Consider the following 17172-nt stretch of genomic DNA (forward strand, 5'->3'; position numbering starts at 1 on the left):
TTCTCTAGCCGGTGGTCTATCTGCAGGCACACACGGATCAAGTCTCTCAGATTGCCTGGGGGTGACATTCGGACCAGTTCATCTAGGATCTCAGGACTCAATCCACTTCGGTACAAATACATGTGCGTGGGATCATTACAGTCAGTCTCTTGGGCCAGGAGTTTGAACGCATTGGTGTAGCTCGCCACTGATCCTCTTCCCTGTCGAAGGGCGCCTAGTTTTCTTGCCGCTGTCTCCTTCCTCTGGGGGTCTTGGAACATCTCTCCCATGGTGGTCTTGAAACCAGCGTACACCCCCAGTACTGGGTCAGCCCGGATCAGGTAGGGGGTTGCCCACTTCGCGGCTTCTCCTTCCAAGAGGCTGATGACAAAGGCCACCTTCGCATCGTCCGTCGGAAAGTCCGCCCGTTGAACCTGCATGTAAAGTTCACACTGGGCCAGGAACGTGGCAAACTGATCACTCTGCCCTGCATACCTCGCGGGCAATCCTACAGGAGTCTTGACTGGAGCTGCAGCAGCACCGGGAGGCGCTGCCTGGAGCTGGGCGACCGCCGCCCTCAGAGCTTGGTTGTCAGCCTGCAGGGTCTGTGTCGTGGCCCGCAGGTTCTGATTCTCGGTTTGCAGAGCTAGGAAGTTCATCTGCAGCGTCTGTAAATCCGCTTGCAGAGACTAGAGGGTGACCCCTCCTGCAGCTCCCAGATTCATCTTGTACTCGGCAAGTTGCTGGGGACTTGAGGGATCAGAAGATGGCTCTGTCAAGCTGTCGGGCCCAGGATGGGAGTCAATAACCAAACTCGTGGGTGTGTTTAATTCTTTCTTTATTAAGGAAATTACAACATTGAATTTACTGCGCAGTTTTCCCACCTCCCCATCACTTATGAAGGAGGGAGGCGGTCGCGCAGCCTCGTGCTCCTTGGGTCCCTCTCCTTCCAAGGTACTGACATCTCTCTCTCTCCCCCTCCTCTTCACTCCCCAGCTGCAACTCCTGGAATTCCAAATCCCCCTCCCCACTCTCTCCCACATCGTCTTCAGGATCCCGATCCAAAGTCTCGACGTTGCCTTGGTAGTTTAGTGTCCTGTGTGCAATGAAACGGGAGCGTTGACAGCTAAAGTGCAGGCAGCTTAAATCTCAGTCTGAACCCGACTGAACATGGGTGAAGGAGAATTACTGCACTTATCATGTGGCAATGATGGTGGTGAAGGAAGCTTACTTGTCCGCCATCACCCACAAGTAGCCATCCGGCAGAGCTTTTCCAAGTGGTGAATAGGCTTTGTCATCTGGCCAACAAAGCATTGCTCTGACACCCTTGGCAGCCTGCTGTAACAAATTTACAAAGCAATTTAGGGGCAAAATCGCTCAGATTTGAACAAAGTTGGACACCACAGTTAAAGCAAGTCTTATGGAGGTATCCAAAACACTGTCTGTTTAATCGATTATTTATTTATTATTTGATTTATATCCCGCCCTTCCTCCCAGCAGGACCTGGGATCAGCTGTGGATTACTGGATCAGCCGCAATTACTATGGTGTGAGGATGGAGACATGCTGCCTGGAGAAGTACAGCTGAGCACCTTGCCCCTTGGAGCTTACCCATCTTGGCTTATCAGAGCAAGCAGAAGGGGATTAATGGTGGGAGGGGTTTTCCAAAGAGTTATTAATGTCTCAGGGGGGTAGGCGGAAGTTCCAGGTGCCTTGAAGGAGGTGCTGGTGCATTCCCTGCTTAAAAGGACACCCCCGCCCCGAGGCAAGGTGCTTCAGCAAGTGGTGGCAGTTCAGTTTCAGGAGTATTTGGAGGAAACTGATTATCTGGATGCATTTCAACACTTTTTTTTTTTTTTCAATAATTTTTATTCAAATTTTCATAAAACATACAAGACGAAATCATAAAACATTCAAAGACAAAAAACAAAATCAAAAATAGTTAAACAAAAAAAAAAATAAAAAAATAAAAATAAAAATAAAAAATAAAGAGTAAAATATTGACTTCCCATTTGTCAAAGATCAGATCAGTTATAAGTCTATAATATATAACAATCCTGTCTCTTAAGTCATATTATAAAATCACTTTCCTCCAATAGTTATCTTACTTAATCATCAAATCTCATAAACATTACTTTATTCTTTCCACAAAAAGTCAAAGAGAGGTTTCAATTCTTTAAGAAATATATCTATCAATTTTTTTTTTCCAGATAAGCATATCAATTAATCCATCTCATTACTAATTATGATAATCTTATTGTCATAACCATAGTCAAAATAAACATTTCAATTAATCCATCACATCAGAATCTGTTAGGTTCAGTAATTTCAGTAGCCATTGTTCTATTATCCCTATTAGTTCCATTTTCCATCTTCCATCTTCAGTAGTCTTGTTAAGTCCAGTAATTTCAGTATCCAATCTTCCATTATCAGTATTCCATAATAATCTTGCTGTCAAAGCCATAGTCATATAGTAAGAGTCTGATGGGAATTACCTCTATCCCAAATATTTTCTTGCCATCCATTCTGAATAGGTTGCTGAAATACTGCTGTAAAATCATATCTCTGTTCTTTTTTTCAAAATACACTGGGTCATCTCTTGAAAGTTTTTCCATTGTTACATGGCTGCAGTTAATTCCATAAATTTTCTCTATATTGGGCTCCATCACATCATTCCAGTCCAGAAGATTATCCATGCCATTGATAACTTTATCTCTAGAATCTTCATTAATTTCTTCAGAGATAACATTGAGTTCCAAACAATAGATTTTATTTCTAAAGTCCATAGACTCCAAATCTTTTTCCTGTTCCACGTTTGTTCCAATCTCCGGGGTCTCCTCTCTCACAGGGACCCCTGTTCCAGTCTCCAGGGTCTCCTCTCTCACAGGGACCCCTGTTCCAGTCTCCAGGGTCTCCTCTCTCACAAGGACCCCTATGTCTTTAATCTCCTGTGTCTCCAAACAATAGATTTTATTTCTAAAGTCCATAGACTCCAAATCTTTTTCCTGTTCCACGTTTGTTCCAATCTCCGGGGTCTCCTCTCTCACAGGGACCCCTTCCAGGGTCACCTCTCTCACAGGGACCCCTATATCTTTAATCTCCTGCGTCATTTTACTCAATTCAATTTTCAGCTCCTTACAACCCTGTCGCAGGTTTTGTTTCGTTATCTCAATCTCATCCATTATTTTCTGAAACATAGTTATTTCCAGATTCTCAGCCACTTTCTTAATTGCCATTTTAAAAGAAAAATATAGGAAAACCACTTCTTATTTCAGCAACAATTGGGTTAATACTCCAAACTTGGTGACATCACAGTATAAACAGAGCAGACAGCCTTATCTCTCCATAGTTAAGTAAACAAAATGCAGTTCCCAGGATCGAAACAATTAATGGCAGTCGTCAAGAAACAGATTCGTCAAAATAAAATAGACCAAAAAGAAAGTAGTCTCAGACAGTATAATATTCTTCAAAATAAAAATCTGGAATAGAAATCCCTCTTCTGTGTATATCTTTAGAATGCAAATCCAGGACAGCTTTTTGCAACAAAAACAGAGATAAGCTATTAATTAGTGCGTAGCAGAGAGAAGTTATGGCTCCCCAGTGAGATGTCAAAAACCGATCAATCTGGCAAATCTCTTTTAAACAGCAACAATTTAAGTCAAGTAAAAGAAAAATATAGAAAGAAGGGTGCTTGCCTGTTAGTGCGTTCTCTCTTAGAAGATAAGATGAACGTTCGCTTTAACAGATAGAGCTTGCTGTTGAAAATCCGTCCCACCTTCGTCGGCTGGACCTCGTCCCATAAATTAATGAGATCTGGTCGTCCCAACAAAAATAGGCTTTGAGGTTAATCTCTTCGTTTCTCCCTACCCGGGAGAAGTTTAATCAGTCAAAAAAAAAAGAAAAAACTGACTGATATATCTGAATAAGCTTCTTTTGAGGCAGGAGCCCGTCTCAAAAGCAGGCACAGGCTAAGTCACCCTTCCCGGAAGTCTGGATGCATTTCAACACTTTTTAAAAATAAATGAAACACTAAAAACTCTCTTAACCGTGAAGGATTCCAGCTCTGATAAAATCCTTGCTTGTTGCAATGGCAGCAACTCAATGTCCCCCCTCCAAGCTTACTTTACAGCCTCTCATAAAAACATGCCTCTTTTTAAAGCACTAAACACTGTCTTACATGACAAGCATGAATGAATCTGAAATGACTGGTGAACACTGGCTCATTTGGAAAAAGTGAAGAGACAGAAAAATGATATATTTAAATGGTACATTTAAATTTAAGGCTATTTTGCTACTCTTTGCAAGGCACTAAACATAAATGAAGTTCAAGCTTTGTGAATCCCACATATTATCTGGTATCTACGATCACAAAGAATTCAAGAGAATCCAAAGGAAGCTTTCTAGATTTCAGGTTTGGCAAAGACAATTGTAAAATATGCAAAGCTCCAAAATTCAGATACTGTAAACAACTTTCCACATAATTGATTAATTGCCTACCTTGGATAGGGGAATACCCCCCTGAAGGCGATTTAGTCCAAGAGTGCTACTGGACTCATCTCTGCCACTAAAAGGCCAGCTGGGCTCAGCCACATATAGGTAGTCAATGCAAACTCAACAATCAAGCACTTCTACAGTCTGAGCTGATGCTGATGACGGGCAGAAATAAGAGTTTGATTCAGTGCTCCAACCACCTAGAACTTGGAAGTAATTAGTTACAAGTAACGCATTCTACCACCTTCTACTCAGAGTAAACCCACTGAAATTACTGAACCTGTTAGCTATGTGTATTAATTTCATTTGGGTCTACTCTAGCAGCATTGTATACCCAGAACTTGGAAGTAATTAGATACAAGTAATGAATTACTTGTAATTCGTTACTTTTTTGAGGAATGAGTGGGTAATTCCTTTACATTTTGACTGTAATAGAACTAGGAGTAATTTTATTACTTTTGTGGAGCAATTGTAATGTTTCCAGCATTACTTTTGGGATTACTTGGGGGGGAAGCAGGGGAAGTCTTCTGCTCCTCTGATTTGTGGATGAAAATCATGCACCTCAAGCTGGGCTTCTGTGCAGCATCGCTCTTCCCTCATGCTCTGTGGATGCTTAGGAGGCAACGAGGGAGGAGGTGGAGAGTGAGACGGGGTGGAGTGGAGAAAACAATTGTTTAAAAAAATGGATGGTGGTGATGAAGAATGGAGTGGAGGGGAAAAGGAGCCGGAGGGCAAGAACATGGATAAAGGAGGAGGAGGCAGCAGCAGAATGGAGATAAAGAACTGTGGAGGTGAAAGATGACATGTGTGTGTGTGAATACTGTGTTTGCACTTGGCACACAAAGTGGCCTCCACCACCCTCTCTGGCTACTGTGCTGCATTTGCAGTATTTTAACTTTTTTGCATCTCAGGGGAAAATGTTTGCTTGGGTGAGTGTCCCTTAGTTGGGGGCAGGGCAGGGTCCAGGAGGTGGTTAAGTGAAAGAGATTATGCTTGCTGACTGGGGGGTGGGGTCACTTGGTTTGACGTGCAAAGATCTGAGTAGAGGCCTCTGCCTCCCTCCCCACCTCCCTTACCAGCGGAGAGACCACCATTGCTATCTTATGGATAAAAAGAATTATTCTACTACCTCTGTATGTATGTGTTTATTTTTAATGTTGTTTTAGGTTACTTAGATGTGCAGGAGCCAAGGCCAGCACTTTGTAGGCTTTGTTTTTTTAAAGTAACTGAAATGTAGTTGTAGTGATTACTTTTGAGAAAAAGGAAAATAATCAGTTACTTTCAGAGCAATTGTAATTGGAATGGTAATTACTACTTTTTGGGCCATGTAATTGTAACTGTAATGTATTACTTTTTAAAAGCAATCCTCCAAGCTCTGCAACCACCCCCCAATGACCAATCCCAAACAGCAGCCCTGCATTGCTTCTCTAGAAAGAGACCCAGAGATATGAGCAGAACCACTATATCATTGTGCCTTCATCTCCTAACCTGCAGGGCTGCTCCAAGTGGATACCACGGCCAATGGTATCAAAACCTCTGAGACACTGGCAAGAAATAATAAGTTCACAATCCTCCTGTCCCTCTCCCAACACAGGTCATCAACCAAGACAACTTCAATGTCAAAACCAGGCCTGAAACCAGACTAAAACGAGTCCAGTTAATCTGTATCTTCCAATCATGCCTGAAGCTGGATGGTCATCATGTTCTAGAGCACCTTGGCTAAAAACAGGGCTGTGGAGTCGGTACGCCAAACCTTCGACGCCGACTCCTCTATTTTTCTACTGTCTGACTCCGACTCCACCCAAAATTGCTTCCAACTCCACAGCTCTGGAAAGCGCTGTAAATGTCTTTTTAAATGGGAAGCTCTCATAGGAGCGTTTTTATCACTGCCTGAATATGCGCTGATCTTGGCATCACAGCATTTGTCTTCATCTGGGTCCTGTGTCATACACTGACACACAAAATGTTTTCCATCTTGAGTTATGGTGAAATGCTCAACTACAGCTGACTTCATGGGAAGCTTCTTTGACATTCTGAATTTATATTTTAAAAAATTTGTCAATCAAAATTTATTTTGAAGCCGTCGGTACATTTCTACCGACTCCGATTCCACCCAAAATTGCTTCCGACTCCACGACTGCACAGCCCTGGCTAAAACCAGGATGACAGTGATGGATGGGTGGTAGCTGTCACACGGGTCCAAGGAGGACTAACACAGAAAGTAAGTAAAGGTAGTTTTAGTTTTTGACTTGCTAATTGCATTAGCAGCCCTGGCTTCTTGTACCGGTAGAATTATTTCATCATCTTCGTCCAGTACCTACATGCTTTTAAGCACATTTCTAACAGTTTTGTTCAGACCTTAATAATGTTTTTAGCATTATGTCAATACTATTGTAGCTATCTCCAAGATTATATTGTGCTCCGAATGTTTTCATTGTTACTATGCCAAGTAATCACACAAAAAGGGAAAGCAAGCACATACTTAAAACTTCCACATGATAATTACTTGGCTACACACAAAGACATTGGACACACTTTACAGTTTCATCAACTTCTCAAAAATTAATGTACTTCAGCTTCAAATAGACTTAAATGAAACTGATGACCTCTGCAGCTTCCACGTCTAGGCTTGGAAGTGCTCTTCAAACAAAAGCCACCATCAAATGCATGTCCCACCGATGGTTTACAAATTAGCGAACTTCTTCCCCCTATTATTCCACCACAGATAATCCCTTTGATCTGATATACACTACCCTGCTGAAAGAGTGCATGTAAGGAAACTACAGCATGACGTCTGGAACATGGACAGCTTTAACAAAACAGGCCATTTGGCCGAATCTCACACAAAACTGCTGGGTGAAGAGGCAGGTGTCCCTTTGTTAGCTCTTCAGTACAGAGCCCGCCTCCTCCTCCTCCTCCCTTATCACAAGGTGTCCTCTTCAACTAGGAAAGCCAGGACTACAAAAGGCTATCCTTTTCCCCAAAAATCCACGGAGAAAACAAAATACACTCAGCAAGCCTGAATCATTTTATACAGGAGCCCCACTTTAAGCTGACACTCTCAGGAAAGATAAAATCCATGTTTTCTCCTACAGATTATGCCAATGACACTATCCAATTCATGTTGTTTTTCTGTGCCTTATGTCGAACTAATTTTGGGTATAAACATTCAGGAGATTAAAAAACAGTAAACAAACATATGATCCAAAGAGCGTTGCTTTCAACATTCAACCTTGTGCCTGCAATCACTACTCCTGTTCATTCCAAAACGTTAGCGACACAAGTAACCGACACACAGTTCACACCCCCAACCAGTCCAAAATGAAGTTTGTAAAGCTGAGTGGCTGAAGTCTGGTTGATTCTGCACTCATAACCCCCCCCCAAAAGAATGGGAACTGCAAAGCTCCTGACAAGCACCGCTGCAAATAGGACACACACCAATCGTAAGGTGCCCAACCAGGCCTCACTTGTGCCCCCCCACCTTTCTCCATTCTTGGCCACCCCAGGCACACACTTACTCAGGGGTAAACCCCACTGAGGCTGGCCAGACCTCCCTTCCGAGTAAACATATGTCTGTTAGACTATAAACAGACTGTCCCTGCCTGCTCATACCTGCACCTTCCCCAGTCATGGTTCACCCCAGAGCCTTAAAGGGCACTCCTGTCTCATCCCTCCTCTTCTTCAGGGGTGCAGTCATCTGGGGGGGTCTCAGACCCTTTGTTTTGGGGGGCAGCAGGGTCCCACTGTCTCCAGCATCCCAAGAGCCAATCAGCATGAAAAGACGAGTCTCCCAACACGCTTCCTTGTCCTCTCCTGATGCTTGGAGCCAGTCGGAGTGAAAGGAGGCGAGTCAGCCACCGAGATGACTCTTCTCAGTAGCTAACCCTTTCCTCTCTCACGCTTATCGGCTCCTAGGGAGGTCTATTGTTGTGGGAAGAGGCATTCACAAGAACCTCATTATCAAAGCACTAACAAGAAGGGGCCCCACACTTCTGAACTGGCCACTGCGCCATCGCTCCTCCTCCTGTCAGCCGCCCAGGCACTTCTCCCTCCATTCGCCCGTCCTCCCCCCACAAAGGCAGGGAAGAGAAGGGGAGGGGCTACTTGGCCCCCTGAGGCCCCTTCCCCTCCCCCAGCAGAAGGAAAAGGGCCGTGAGGAGAAAAGGGCGGGAGGCGCGGCGACCCCTGAGGGAAAAGGAAGAGGCAGAGCCCCCCTATCCTCCCCCCCGGGCAGCCCCTCACCTTTTTGCAGTGCTTGCCCAGCCAGACCCGCGCGGCGTCCAGCTGCGAGACGGTCTCGGGGCTCTCCCAGAACTTGCCGGCGGGGCCTCCGTCCTTGCGGCGCGACACCGACAACGGGGTGATGGCGGCGGAGCAGGAGGAGGAAGAAGAGGACGAGGAGGCCGCTCCTGCCGCTGCTCCCGCTCCCGAGCCGGGCCCACCTCCCGCCGCAGGAGCCCCCGAGCTACCAGCGCCAATGCCGCCTCCTGCTCCGGGCACGGCTGCCGCCGATGCCGCCGCCATTGTCCTGCCCGGCCTTCCGCGCCGCCGCCGCCACCGCCGCCGGGGCCCTACGCCGCCCACTCTCCTGGCTCCGCGCATGCGCAGAGCCCGCAGGACGCCGCGGCGGCTGCCACACCGCCGCCACTCTCTTCTCCTCCTCCTCCCGGTTCCGCGCGCACGCGCAGGGAACAGATCTCTTTCTTTCCCCCCCCACGGCTCACGTGGCCTTCCCCGCCCGCGCGCGGGCCGCCGGCTCCTTTCGCTGGCTAAAAGGCGGTAGGCTAGCACAGCGCATGCGCACAAGAGCCGCTCTTCTCTGTATCCTTGAGCGGCCCCAGCGTTTCCCTTCTCCTCCGCGCGTGCGCCAGGTATCAACAGGCAACGCCTCCCCCAAGATGTGCGCATGACGGCTCCGATAAGGCTTTCCCTCTCTGCGCATGTGCCACTAAACAAGCCCTGCGCCTGCGCACAGTGTGTCCCTTTCTTTCTAGCCTCTGCCAGGTCCCGGGTAGTGGAGTTGCAGGCAGAGAAAACCAGGAGGAGGACTAGGGCTCGACCCGCGGTTGGTCTGGGATGGGATGTCAACCCACCCGCCTCTCCCACTCTGGACCCTGAAAAACAAGCAGCCCGACTCTCGTTTTTTGTTTTTTTAAAAAAACACCCTGGGCTCCTTCTGGGAGGAAGGGAGAAAGGTAAAATTAACTAACTAACTAATTAATTAAAAACACCCCTATCCACACCTGGGCTCCTTTTGGGAGGAAGGGAGGGAAGTAAAATTAACTAATTAATTAATTAAAAACACCCCCTCCACACCTGGACTGCTTTTGGGAGGAAGAGCAGGGGGTAAAGTTAATTAACTATAACTGATTAATTAATTAAAAAAATTCCACAGGTGGGCTCCTTTTGGGAGGAAGGGCGGGGGGGTGGGTAAAATTAACTAACTAACTGATTAATCAAAAAACTCCTCCACTCCTGGGAGGAAGGGAGGGAGGGAGGGAGGTAAAATTAATTAATTAACTGACTAATTAATCACAAGCACCACACGGCAGGCGGGCGAGGGGCTTCCCCGCGGCGGCCCGCCTTCGTCTCCCGCTCCTGGGCGAGCCCCGACTTCCCCTTTTAACGCTGAGCCCCCCTCGAGCGTTGCAACCCGAGGCGAGCCTACTGAGGAGGGGAGTTCCGTGGGACTCGCTCCCAGGCAAGCGCGCGCTGGATGCAGCGTGCCTGACGGAGTCTGCTGCGGCTGCAGCACGACTCGCGCCTGCGATTTGCAACGGCGGGACGGGGAGCGGCGCTCAGCACAGACGGAGGGCGGCTCCCTTGCCCGGGGAAGCGCCAGCGCGGGCTGCGAGGGGGGACGCCATGTCACACGGCCGGGAGAGCTGCAGCGCTGCCCGGCAGTTTAGAGAACTCCGCCCTCGCCCAGGACCGCTTGGAAATCGCGGAGGGTGTTGACGGCCCACTGACTGCTTTTGCTGCCCATTGTAGCAATCGTGATGTGCTGTGCGATTTTGAATCGTACTTTATTGCTTCTTTCATTTCTTGTAGATCGTATTTTGTTGCATTCCATGGAATTCAAATAATAACGTAATACAATATAGGAAATAAGAGGAGCAATTAAAATAAAATTAAATATAAATACAAATATTGAATGGGACGGACGTGCTATCTCCCATCTTCAAGCACAAATCCCCACTCACACAGGGACCCCTTGGTGTAGAGACAATCTGGTATAACACAGCTTTTTATGTTCCTAGCAAGCATCCCCCTTTTTGCAATGCCTGCCTGTGGTAGAGCAGCCCTCCTCACATAGTTGAATGTTCTGTCTTGTGAAAGGAGGAGGGCTTCTTTTAAAATCGCTCTTGCCGCTTGCAGTAGTTGTATTAGTATTTAAAAATCTGACTGATTAATTAGGGGGCATTTCTAGTAGATCAAAAAGTTCCCTGAATCTATTGATTTAAGCGTTGCACCTTTACTTGAAACTCATTCTTAATCATTTAAAAAAATTGCAAGCTGCAGCACATGCTCAGGGGCATTGGGATGTGGAATTTATTATAAAACACATTTGGCTCGCCCAAATGCCTCATAGGCTGCAATCCTATTCACTTCTCTGGGAATGAAGCCTGTTAAATTCAGTGGGTCTGACTGTCAACCACCATCATCAAAATCAGTCAGGCCACACTGGCTGCAATCCATGGGCAATGTCAGGAAAAACATTTTCCCAGCTATTAGTGAAGATTATGGGGCTGTGATGCAGGCAACGCATATATATGCCTTTCCACTGAGCTATAAGTCTCACATGCTTAATAGCCTCCTGCCCATGAATTTAGGCATTCATGGCATGGTTGTTGACCTTCTGATGTTTTTCCTTTCATAGTTTGATTTAAAAAACCCACACAAATGTTGCCATTATAATGACTCACAATGGATACATTCCTGATTGTTAAGGTCAAGTTCTCACAGTTGCCTCAAGAACACTGAGGTCATATCAAAACCAAATATTTTGGGCTCCTACAGAGAGGAAGCAACTAGTATAGCACAGTGGGAAGGAGAGCCTGGCCGGGAGTCCAGAGTCTGTGAGTTCAAATCCCCGCTCGTCTCCTGGATGTCAAGGGCCAGCTAAAGATCACCCCACAGTGAGTGGCTCAGAGGTTACGTGCCCTGCCACCTTCGCAGCCGTGGGCAAGCTGCATAGTCCCAAGGAGCCCAAGTTGCCCTCCCAGCTGGCAGTTGCGGACAAGAAACTGGCAAGCTGAGCAGCTGGGGAGGACTAGCCTCAAGAGGGAGGCAATGGTAAACCCCCTGTGAGTACCGCTTACCATGAAAACCCTATTCGTAGGGTAGCCATAAGCTGGGATCGACTTGAAGGCAGTCCATTTCCATTTTTTTACAGGGAGGAAGGGCAGAGTATAAATCAAATAAATAAATAAAAATATTTAAAGCACATTTAACACACGTTTCCCCAAAGAACAGTGGGAACTGTCATTTACCCTTACAATTCCCAAGCACCTTTACCAAACGACAGTTCCCAGGATTCTTTGGGGGAAATCCACGTGCATTAAATGGTGTGGATGTGCCCTGACTCCGGCAAACTAGCAAGAAGCAAGGCAGAGGGTTTACGAACAGGAAAGGAAATGGCATTTTTCCATGCTGGTAGGTCTTTACAAGAACACAGTAAATCAGATAGTGCCCCACTTGCTTCCCCCCCAACTACTTCTTTTGTTTCATGTCTTTTAGAGTAAGCCTGCGGGCAGGAACAGTCTTACAATTGATATTTTCAAGCTGTGTTGAAAGCTTTTTGTCTCTCTCTCTCTGAAGAGTGGGATAAAAATGCTTTAAATAAACAGCAACACGTCATAGAAGTACTAGTTCCTGTTTGTGTGGAGCTGCTGGCCCCTCTTAGGCCTTACATTAAAAGCAGTATCATGCCGCTTTAAGCCGTCATGACTTCCCCTAAAGAATCCTGGGAAGTGTAGTTTGGTAAGAGTGCTTGAGAGTTGTTAGGAGACCCCCTATTCCCCTCACAGAGCTAGAATTCTCAGAGTGGTTTAATCAGTCAGTCCATCTCCACAAGGAAGGATTCTACCATCTTAACCTACTACATGTGCAGATCAGGCCTTAAAATAGAGGCCAATGCCAGATTTCAGTATTGGATCTAGATGATATTATTGACATAAGTCAGGGGTCTGGTGGGGCGGAGGGCGAGCAAGGGAGCGAGTGGGCGGGGGGAGAGACAGCAGTTGCGGGTGGGCCAGCGAGCGGGCAGGCAGCTCCCTCCCTGCAATCCGCGGCAGGAAGGGGAGTGCTACTCCCCCACCATAACCAGGGGCTCTTCAGGGGCCCACCTGGCCGCCCTTTGGGCCCTGAGTATAGAAATGCTTTTAGAAATTAAGAATTAGGCATAGGATCCAAGCCTGCTGAAGGAGGGGTTATACCAGAGTCTCCCTCACTGTGAAACATGTTGCTAATTGTGTCCACATTTTTTAAACATTCACCAAACTTTGCTGCAAACAAGCAGTCTGCTCTGCACCATACTGATCTAATTATTTATTGGCCAAAAGATTCATTTGCATGTTTTAAAATTTTGAAAGAACTAAAGGGCCCAACTTGTTGACAGAAGCGGTTCACATGAACTATGTGGAAATATATGGGTGTTTTGTGCAATACATCCATATTTACCCAGCTGCCCTTGTCATTCCTTTCTTCCTATCTGTGTCTTACTGCCAAAAGCTGTGTGTTGAGCCAATGGCCAGTCTGGAATAAGACCCAGGGATCCTAGATTCTGTGGAGAGTAAAACATCAACTAAAAAGACAACCAATTATTCTCTCTGCTGATTCCTCCTCTAAAGTGTTTGTTGTTTCTGCAGACTTTGCTCCTCCCCTTCCTCTCTTCTCTTCCTGTCTTTGTTCTCTGTTAGTAATAGCTCTCCGAGTACAAACTGCATGCCTGCTTCAACATGTATGACTTTACCTTTGTAGTAATAAACCTTGTTTATTCTTTCAACTGCCAGTCTCAACAGACTTGTCATTTCTGCATTCCGTTGCAAAATACACACCAATACTCTAACAGAGTTCAAGTCCACTGATCCTTGTACTACTGTAGGTGGCTCCAGGCCATCAGACCCCTTTCCCTACAACGGCAGCAATTCCATGAGGCTAAAGCAGGAGTGATGGGACTGCAGGGCCTCTCCGTCAGCGGAGATGCCGGCAATGTTTGGCTCCTTCTCTCCTTGAACTTTCCATTCCAGCTGCTTCTTACAAGAGCTCTACCGCCTGTTTGCTTTTTCCCCCCACAACCCCAATCCCTTTTCCTTTTATGTCGTCTTTTAAATTCTAAGCTTTGGAGAAGGAACTGTCATTATTACCAGTATTTCTAAACTGCTTTAGGAGTCTTTTTTTGACTGAAGGGTGAAGTAAAAATGCTTATGTCGGGTGAGGAGCCTTTGGCCCTCCACATGTTGCTTAACTACAACTCCAAGCATACCCAATGGCCAGGAATGATGGGAGTTGTAGTTCAGCCGCATCTAGAGGGCCCAAGGTTCTCCACCTGTTTTAAAGTTTGGGTGAGACAAGTATTGCTGGGCTGGATAAGACCTAAATTATGCAAGTCCTTTCTACACCGCTAATATGAAATTCCCCAACTACCAACCCAATATAATTTCATCAGAAGGTATACTGTATAAGAACATAAAAACCAACAACAAAAAATTCTATAAATACATTCAAAGCAGGAGACCCTTGGATGATAAGGGAGTCAAAGGTGTACTAAAGAACGATAAGTTTGCAGAGAAGCTAAATGAATTCTTTGCATCTGTCTTCATAGTGGAAGATATAGGGCAGATCCCTGAACCTGAACTAACATTTGCAGGAAGGGATTCTGAGGAACTGAGACAAATAGTGGCAACGAGAGAGGAAGTTCTAGGCTTAATAGACAATATAAAAACTGACAAATCACCGGGCCTGGATAGCATCCACCCGAGAGTTCTCAAAGAACTCAAAGGTGAAATTGCTGATCTGCTAACTAAAATATGTAACTTGTCCCTCGGGTCCTCCTCTGTGCCTGAGGACTGGAAAGTTGCAACTGTAACACCAATATTCAAAAAGGGATCCAGAGGGGATCCTGGAAATTACAGGCCAGTTAGCTTAACTTCTGTCCCTGGAAAACTGGTAGAAAGTATGATTAAAGCTAGATTAACTAAGCACATAGAAGAACAAGCCTTGCTGAAGCAGAGCCAGCATGGCTTCTGCAAGGGAAAGTCCTGTCTCAGTAACCTATGAGAATTCTTTGAGAGTGTCAACAAGCATATAGATAGAGGTGATCCAGTGGACATAGTGTACTTAGACTTTCAAAAAGCGTTTGACAAGGTACCTCACCAAAGGCTTCTGAGGAAGCTTAGCAGTCATGGAATAAGAGGAGAGGCCCTCTTGTGGATAAGGAATTGGTTAAGAAGCAGAAAGCAGAGAGTAGGAATAAACTGACAGTTCTCCCAATGGAGGGCTGTAGAAAGTGGAGTCCCTCAAGGATCGGTATTGGGACCTGTATTTTTTAACTTGTTCATTAATGACCTAGAATTAGGAGTGAGCAGTGAAGTGGCCAAGTTTGCTGACGACACTAAATTGTTCAGGGTTGTTAAAACAAAAAGGGATTGCGAAGAGCTCCAAAAAGACCTCTCCACACTGAGTGAATGGGCAGAAAAATGGCAAATGCAATTCAATATAAACAAGTGTAAAATTATGCATATTGGAGCAAAAAATCTTAATTTCACATATACGCTCATGGGGTCTGAACTGGCGGTGACCGACCAGGAGAGAGACCTCGGGGTTGTAGTGGACAGCATGATGAAAATGTCAACCCAGTGTGTGGTAGCTGTGAAAAAGGCAAATTCCATGCTAGGGATAAATAAGAGTTATTGAAAATAAAACAGCCGATATCAAATGCCGTTGTATAAATCTATGGTGCGGCCGCATTTGGAATACTGTGTACAGTTCTGGTCACCTCATCTCAAAAAGGATATTATAGAGTTGGAAAAGGTTCAGAAGAGGGCAACCAGAATGATCAAGGGGATGGAGCGACTCTCTTACGAGGGAAGGTTGCAGCATTTGGGGCTTTTTAGTTTAGAGAAAAGGCGGGTCAGAGGAGACATGATAGAAGTGTATAAAATTATGCATGGCATTGAAAAAGTGGACAGAGAAAAGTTTTTCTTCCTCTCTCATAATACCAGAACTCATGGACATTCAAAGAAGCTGAATGTTGGAAGATTCAGGACAGACAAAAGGAAGTACAGTAGGGCTCCGCTTACCGGCACTTCGCTTCCCAGCATTCCACTAATGCGGCGGCTTTCATTCCCAATTTTAAAGCCGATTTTTGCACAATGCGCCCCATTATACTCAAAGGAGTTCTGCTTTATGGCAATTTCCGCTTTACGGCAGGGGTCTGGAACGGAACCTGCCGTATAAGTGGGGCCCGCCTGTACTTCTTTACTCAGCACATAGTTAAACTATGGAATTTGCTCCCACAAGATGCAGTAATGGCCACCAGCTTGGATGGCTTTAAAAGAAGATTAGACAAATTAATGGAGGACAGGGCTATCAATGGCTACTAGCCATGATGGCTGTGCTCTGCCACCCTAGTCAGAGGCAGCATGCTTCTGGAAACCAGTTGCCGGAAGCCTCAGGAGGGGAGAGTGTTCTTGCACTCGGGTCCTGCTTGCGGGCTTCCCCCAGGCACCTGGTTGGCCACTGTGAAAACAGGATGCTGGACTAGATGGGCCATTGGCCTGATCCAGCAGGCTCTTCTTATGTTCTTATAGTTCGAGACAGCAGACGATACAGGATCTCAAAACAGTTAACCTGAGTACCTATGTGTCACCCATTACAGTAGGGCCCCGCTTCTCCGCGTTCCGCTAATGCAGCGGCTTTCATTCTCCGTTTTAAAGCCGATTTTGCGGCATTTTACCGCGTCACTTTTGTGCGACGCGCCCCATTATACTCAATGGGGTTCCGCTTTATGGCTATTTCCGCATTACGGCGGGGGTCCGGAACGGAACCTGCCATATAAGCGGGGCCCACCTGTACACTGATGCTTAAGGGGACAGATTTTAAACAACTGCATTCAGTATGTGGAGGTAGCTGCTCTCATTCTCACACTGTATATCTACTCAACTGCATCCCACTTCCCCTTTCCCCAGTAAACTATGCAACTCTGTGGCCAAGACAAACAGGAAACTCTACCTGCCAAGCTACCTTTTGTCTGTTACTGTCATCATTTGCTTTTCGCTAGACTTAGAGGTTCAGAAAAACACTTTGCATTAAAAAACCACACCCCTCCTTTGTTTTTTTGGTAACTGGAAGCAATACCGCAACGTTAGCTTTTGTGAGCTGTGCTTAGTTCAAGACAAGATGACCAGATAAAGAAACGTGTATTTGTGCAAAGAAAAAGATGGTGCCAGTGTGTTGTAAGAGCCCCTAATTTTATTTTTCCCAGGAATTACTAAAGCATGCTGTACAATGAGCCTTTCCTGACTCAAGTCATCATCAGAATAATCCATTCCGTTCAATATGAAAATGCCAAAATGACAGACGGCTACATACAGAACTACACAAAATGTATGCCGAGTAGACAGTGCGGCCTCACAAATGCTATGTGCTAGCTTGCCTGGATTCAAGCTCTAAAATAAAAAAAATACAAGTGTGAGCGGAT

General features: G+C 45.9%; 1 protein-coding gene across 2 annotated transcripts in view; it reads right to left on the reverse strand.

The window, feature by feature from the left end:
• Nucleotides 1-9392, reverse strand: part of SMARCC1 (SWI/SNF related, matrix associated, actin dependent regulator of chromatin subfamily c member 1) — a 135161-nt gene extending 125769 nt beyond the window's left edge. For both annotated transcript variants that reach the window (XM_061586163.1, XM_061586162.1), the window contains exon 1: nucleotides 8712-9392. In XM_061586163.1, coding sequence (XP_061442147.1) covers nucleotides 8712-9377 — 666 coding nt within the window. In that variant the 5' untranslated portion in view covers nucleotides 9378-9392. The remainder of the gene's footprint in view (nucleotides 1-8711) is intronic.
• Between the last annotated feature and the right edge of the window lie 7780 nt (nucleotides 9393-17172).

This window comes from Rhineura floridana, chromosome 10 (genome assembly GCF_030035675.1).
Source record: "Rhineura floridana isolate rRhiFlo1 chromosome 10, rRhiFlo1.hap2, whole genome shotgun sequence".
Lineage (NCBI taxonomy): Eukaryota > Metazoa > Chordata > Lepidosauria > Squamata > Rhineuridae > Rhineura > Rhineura floridana.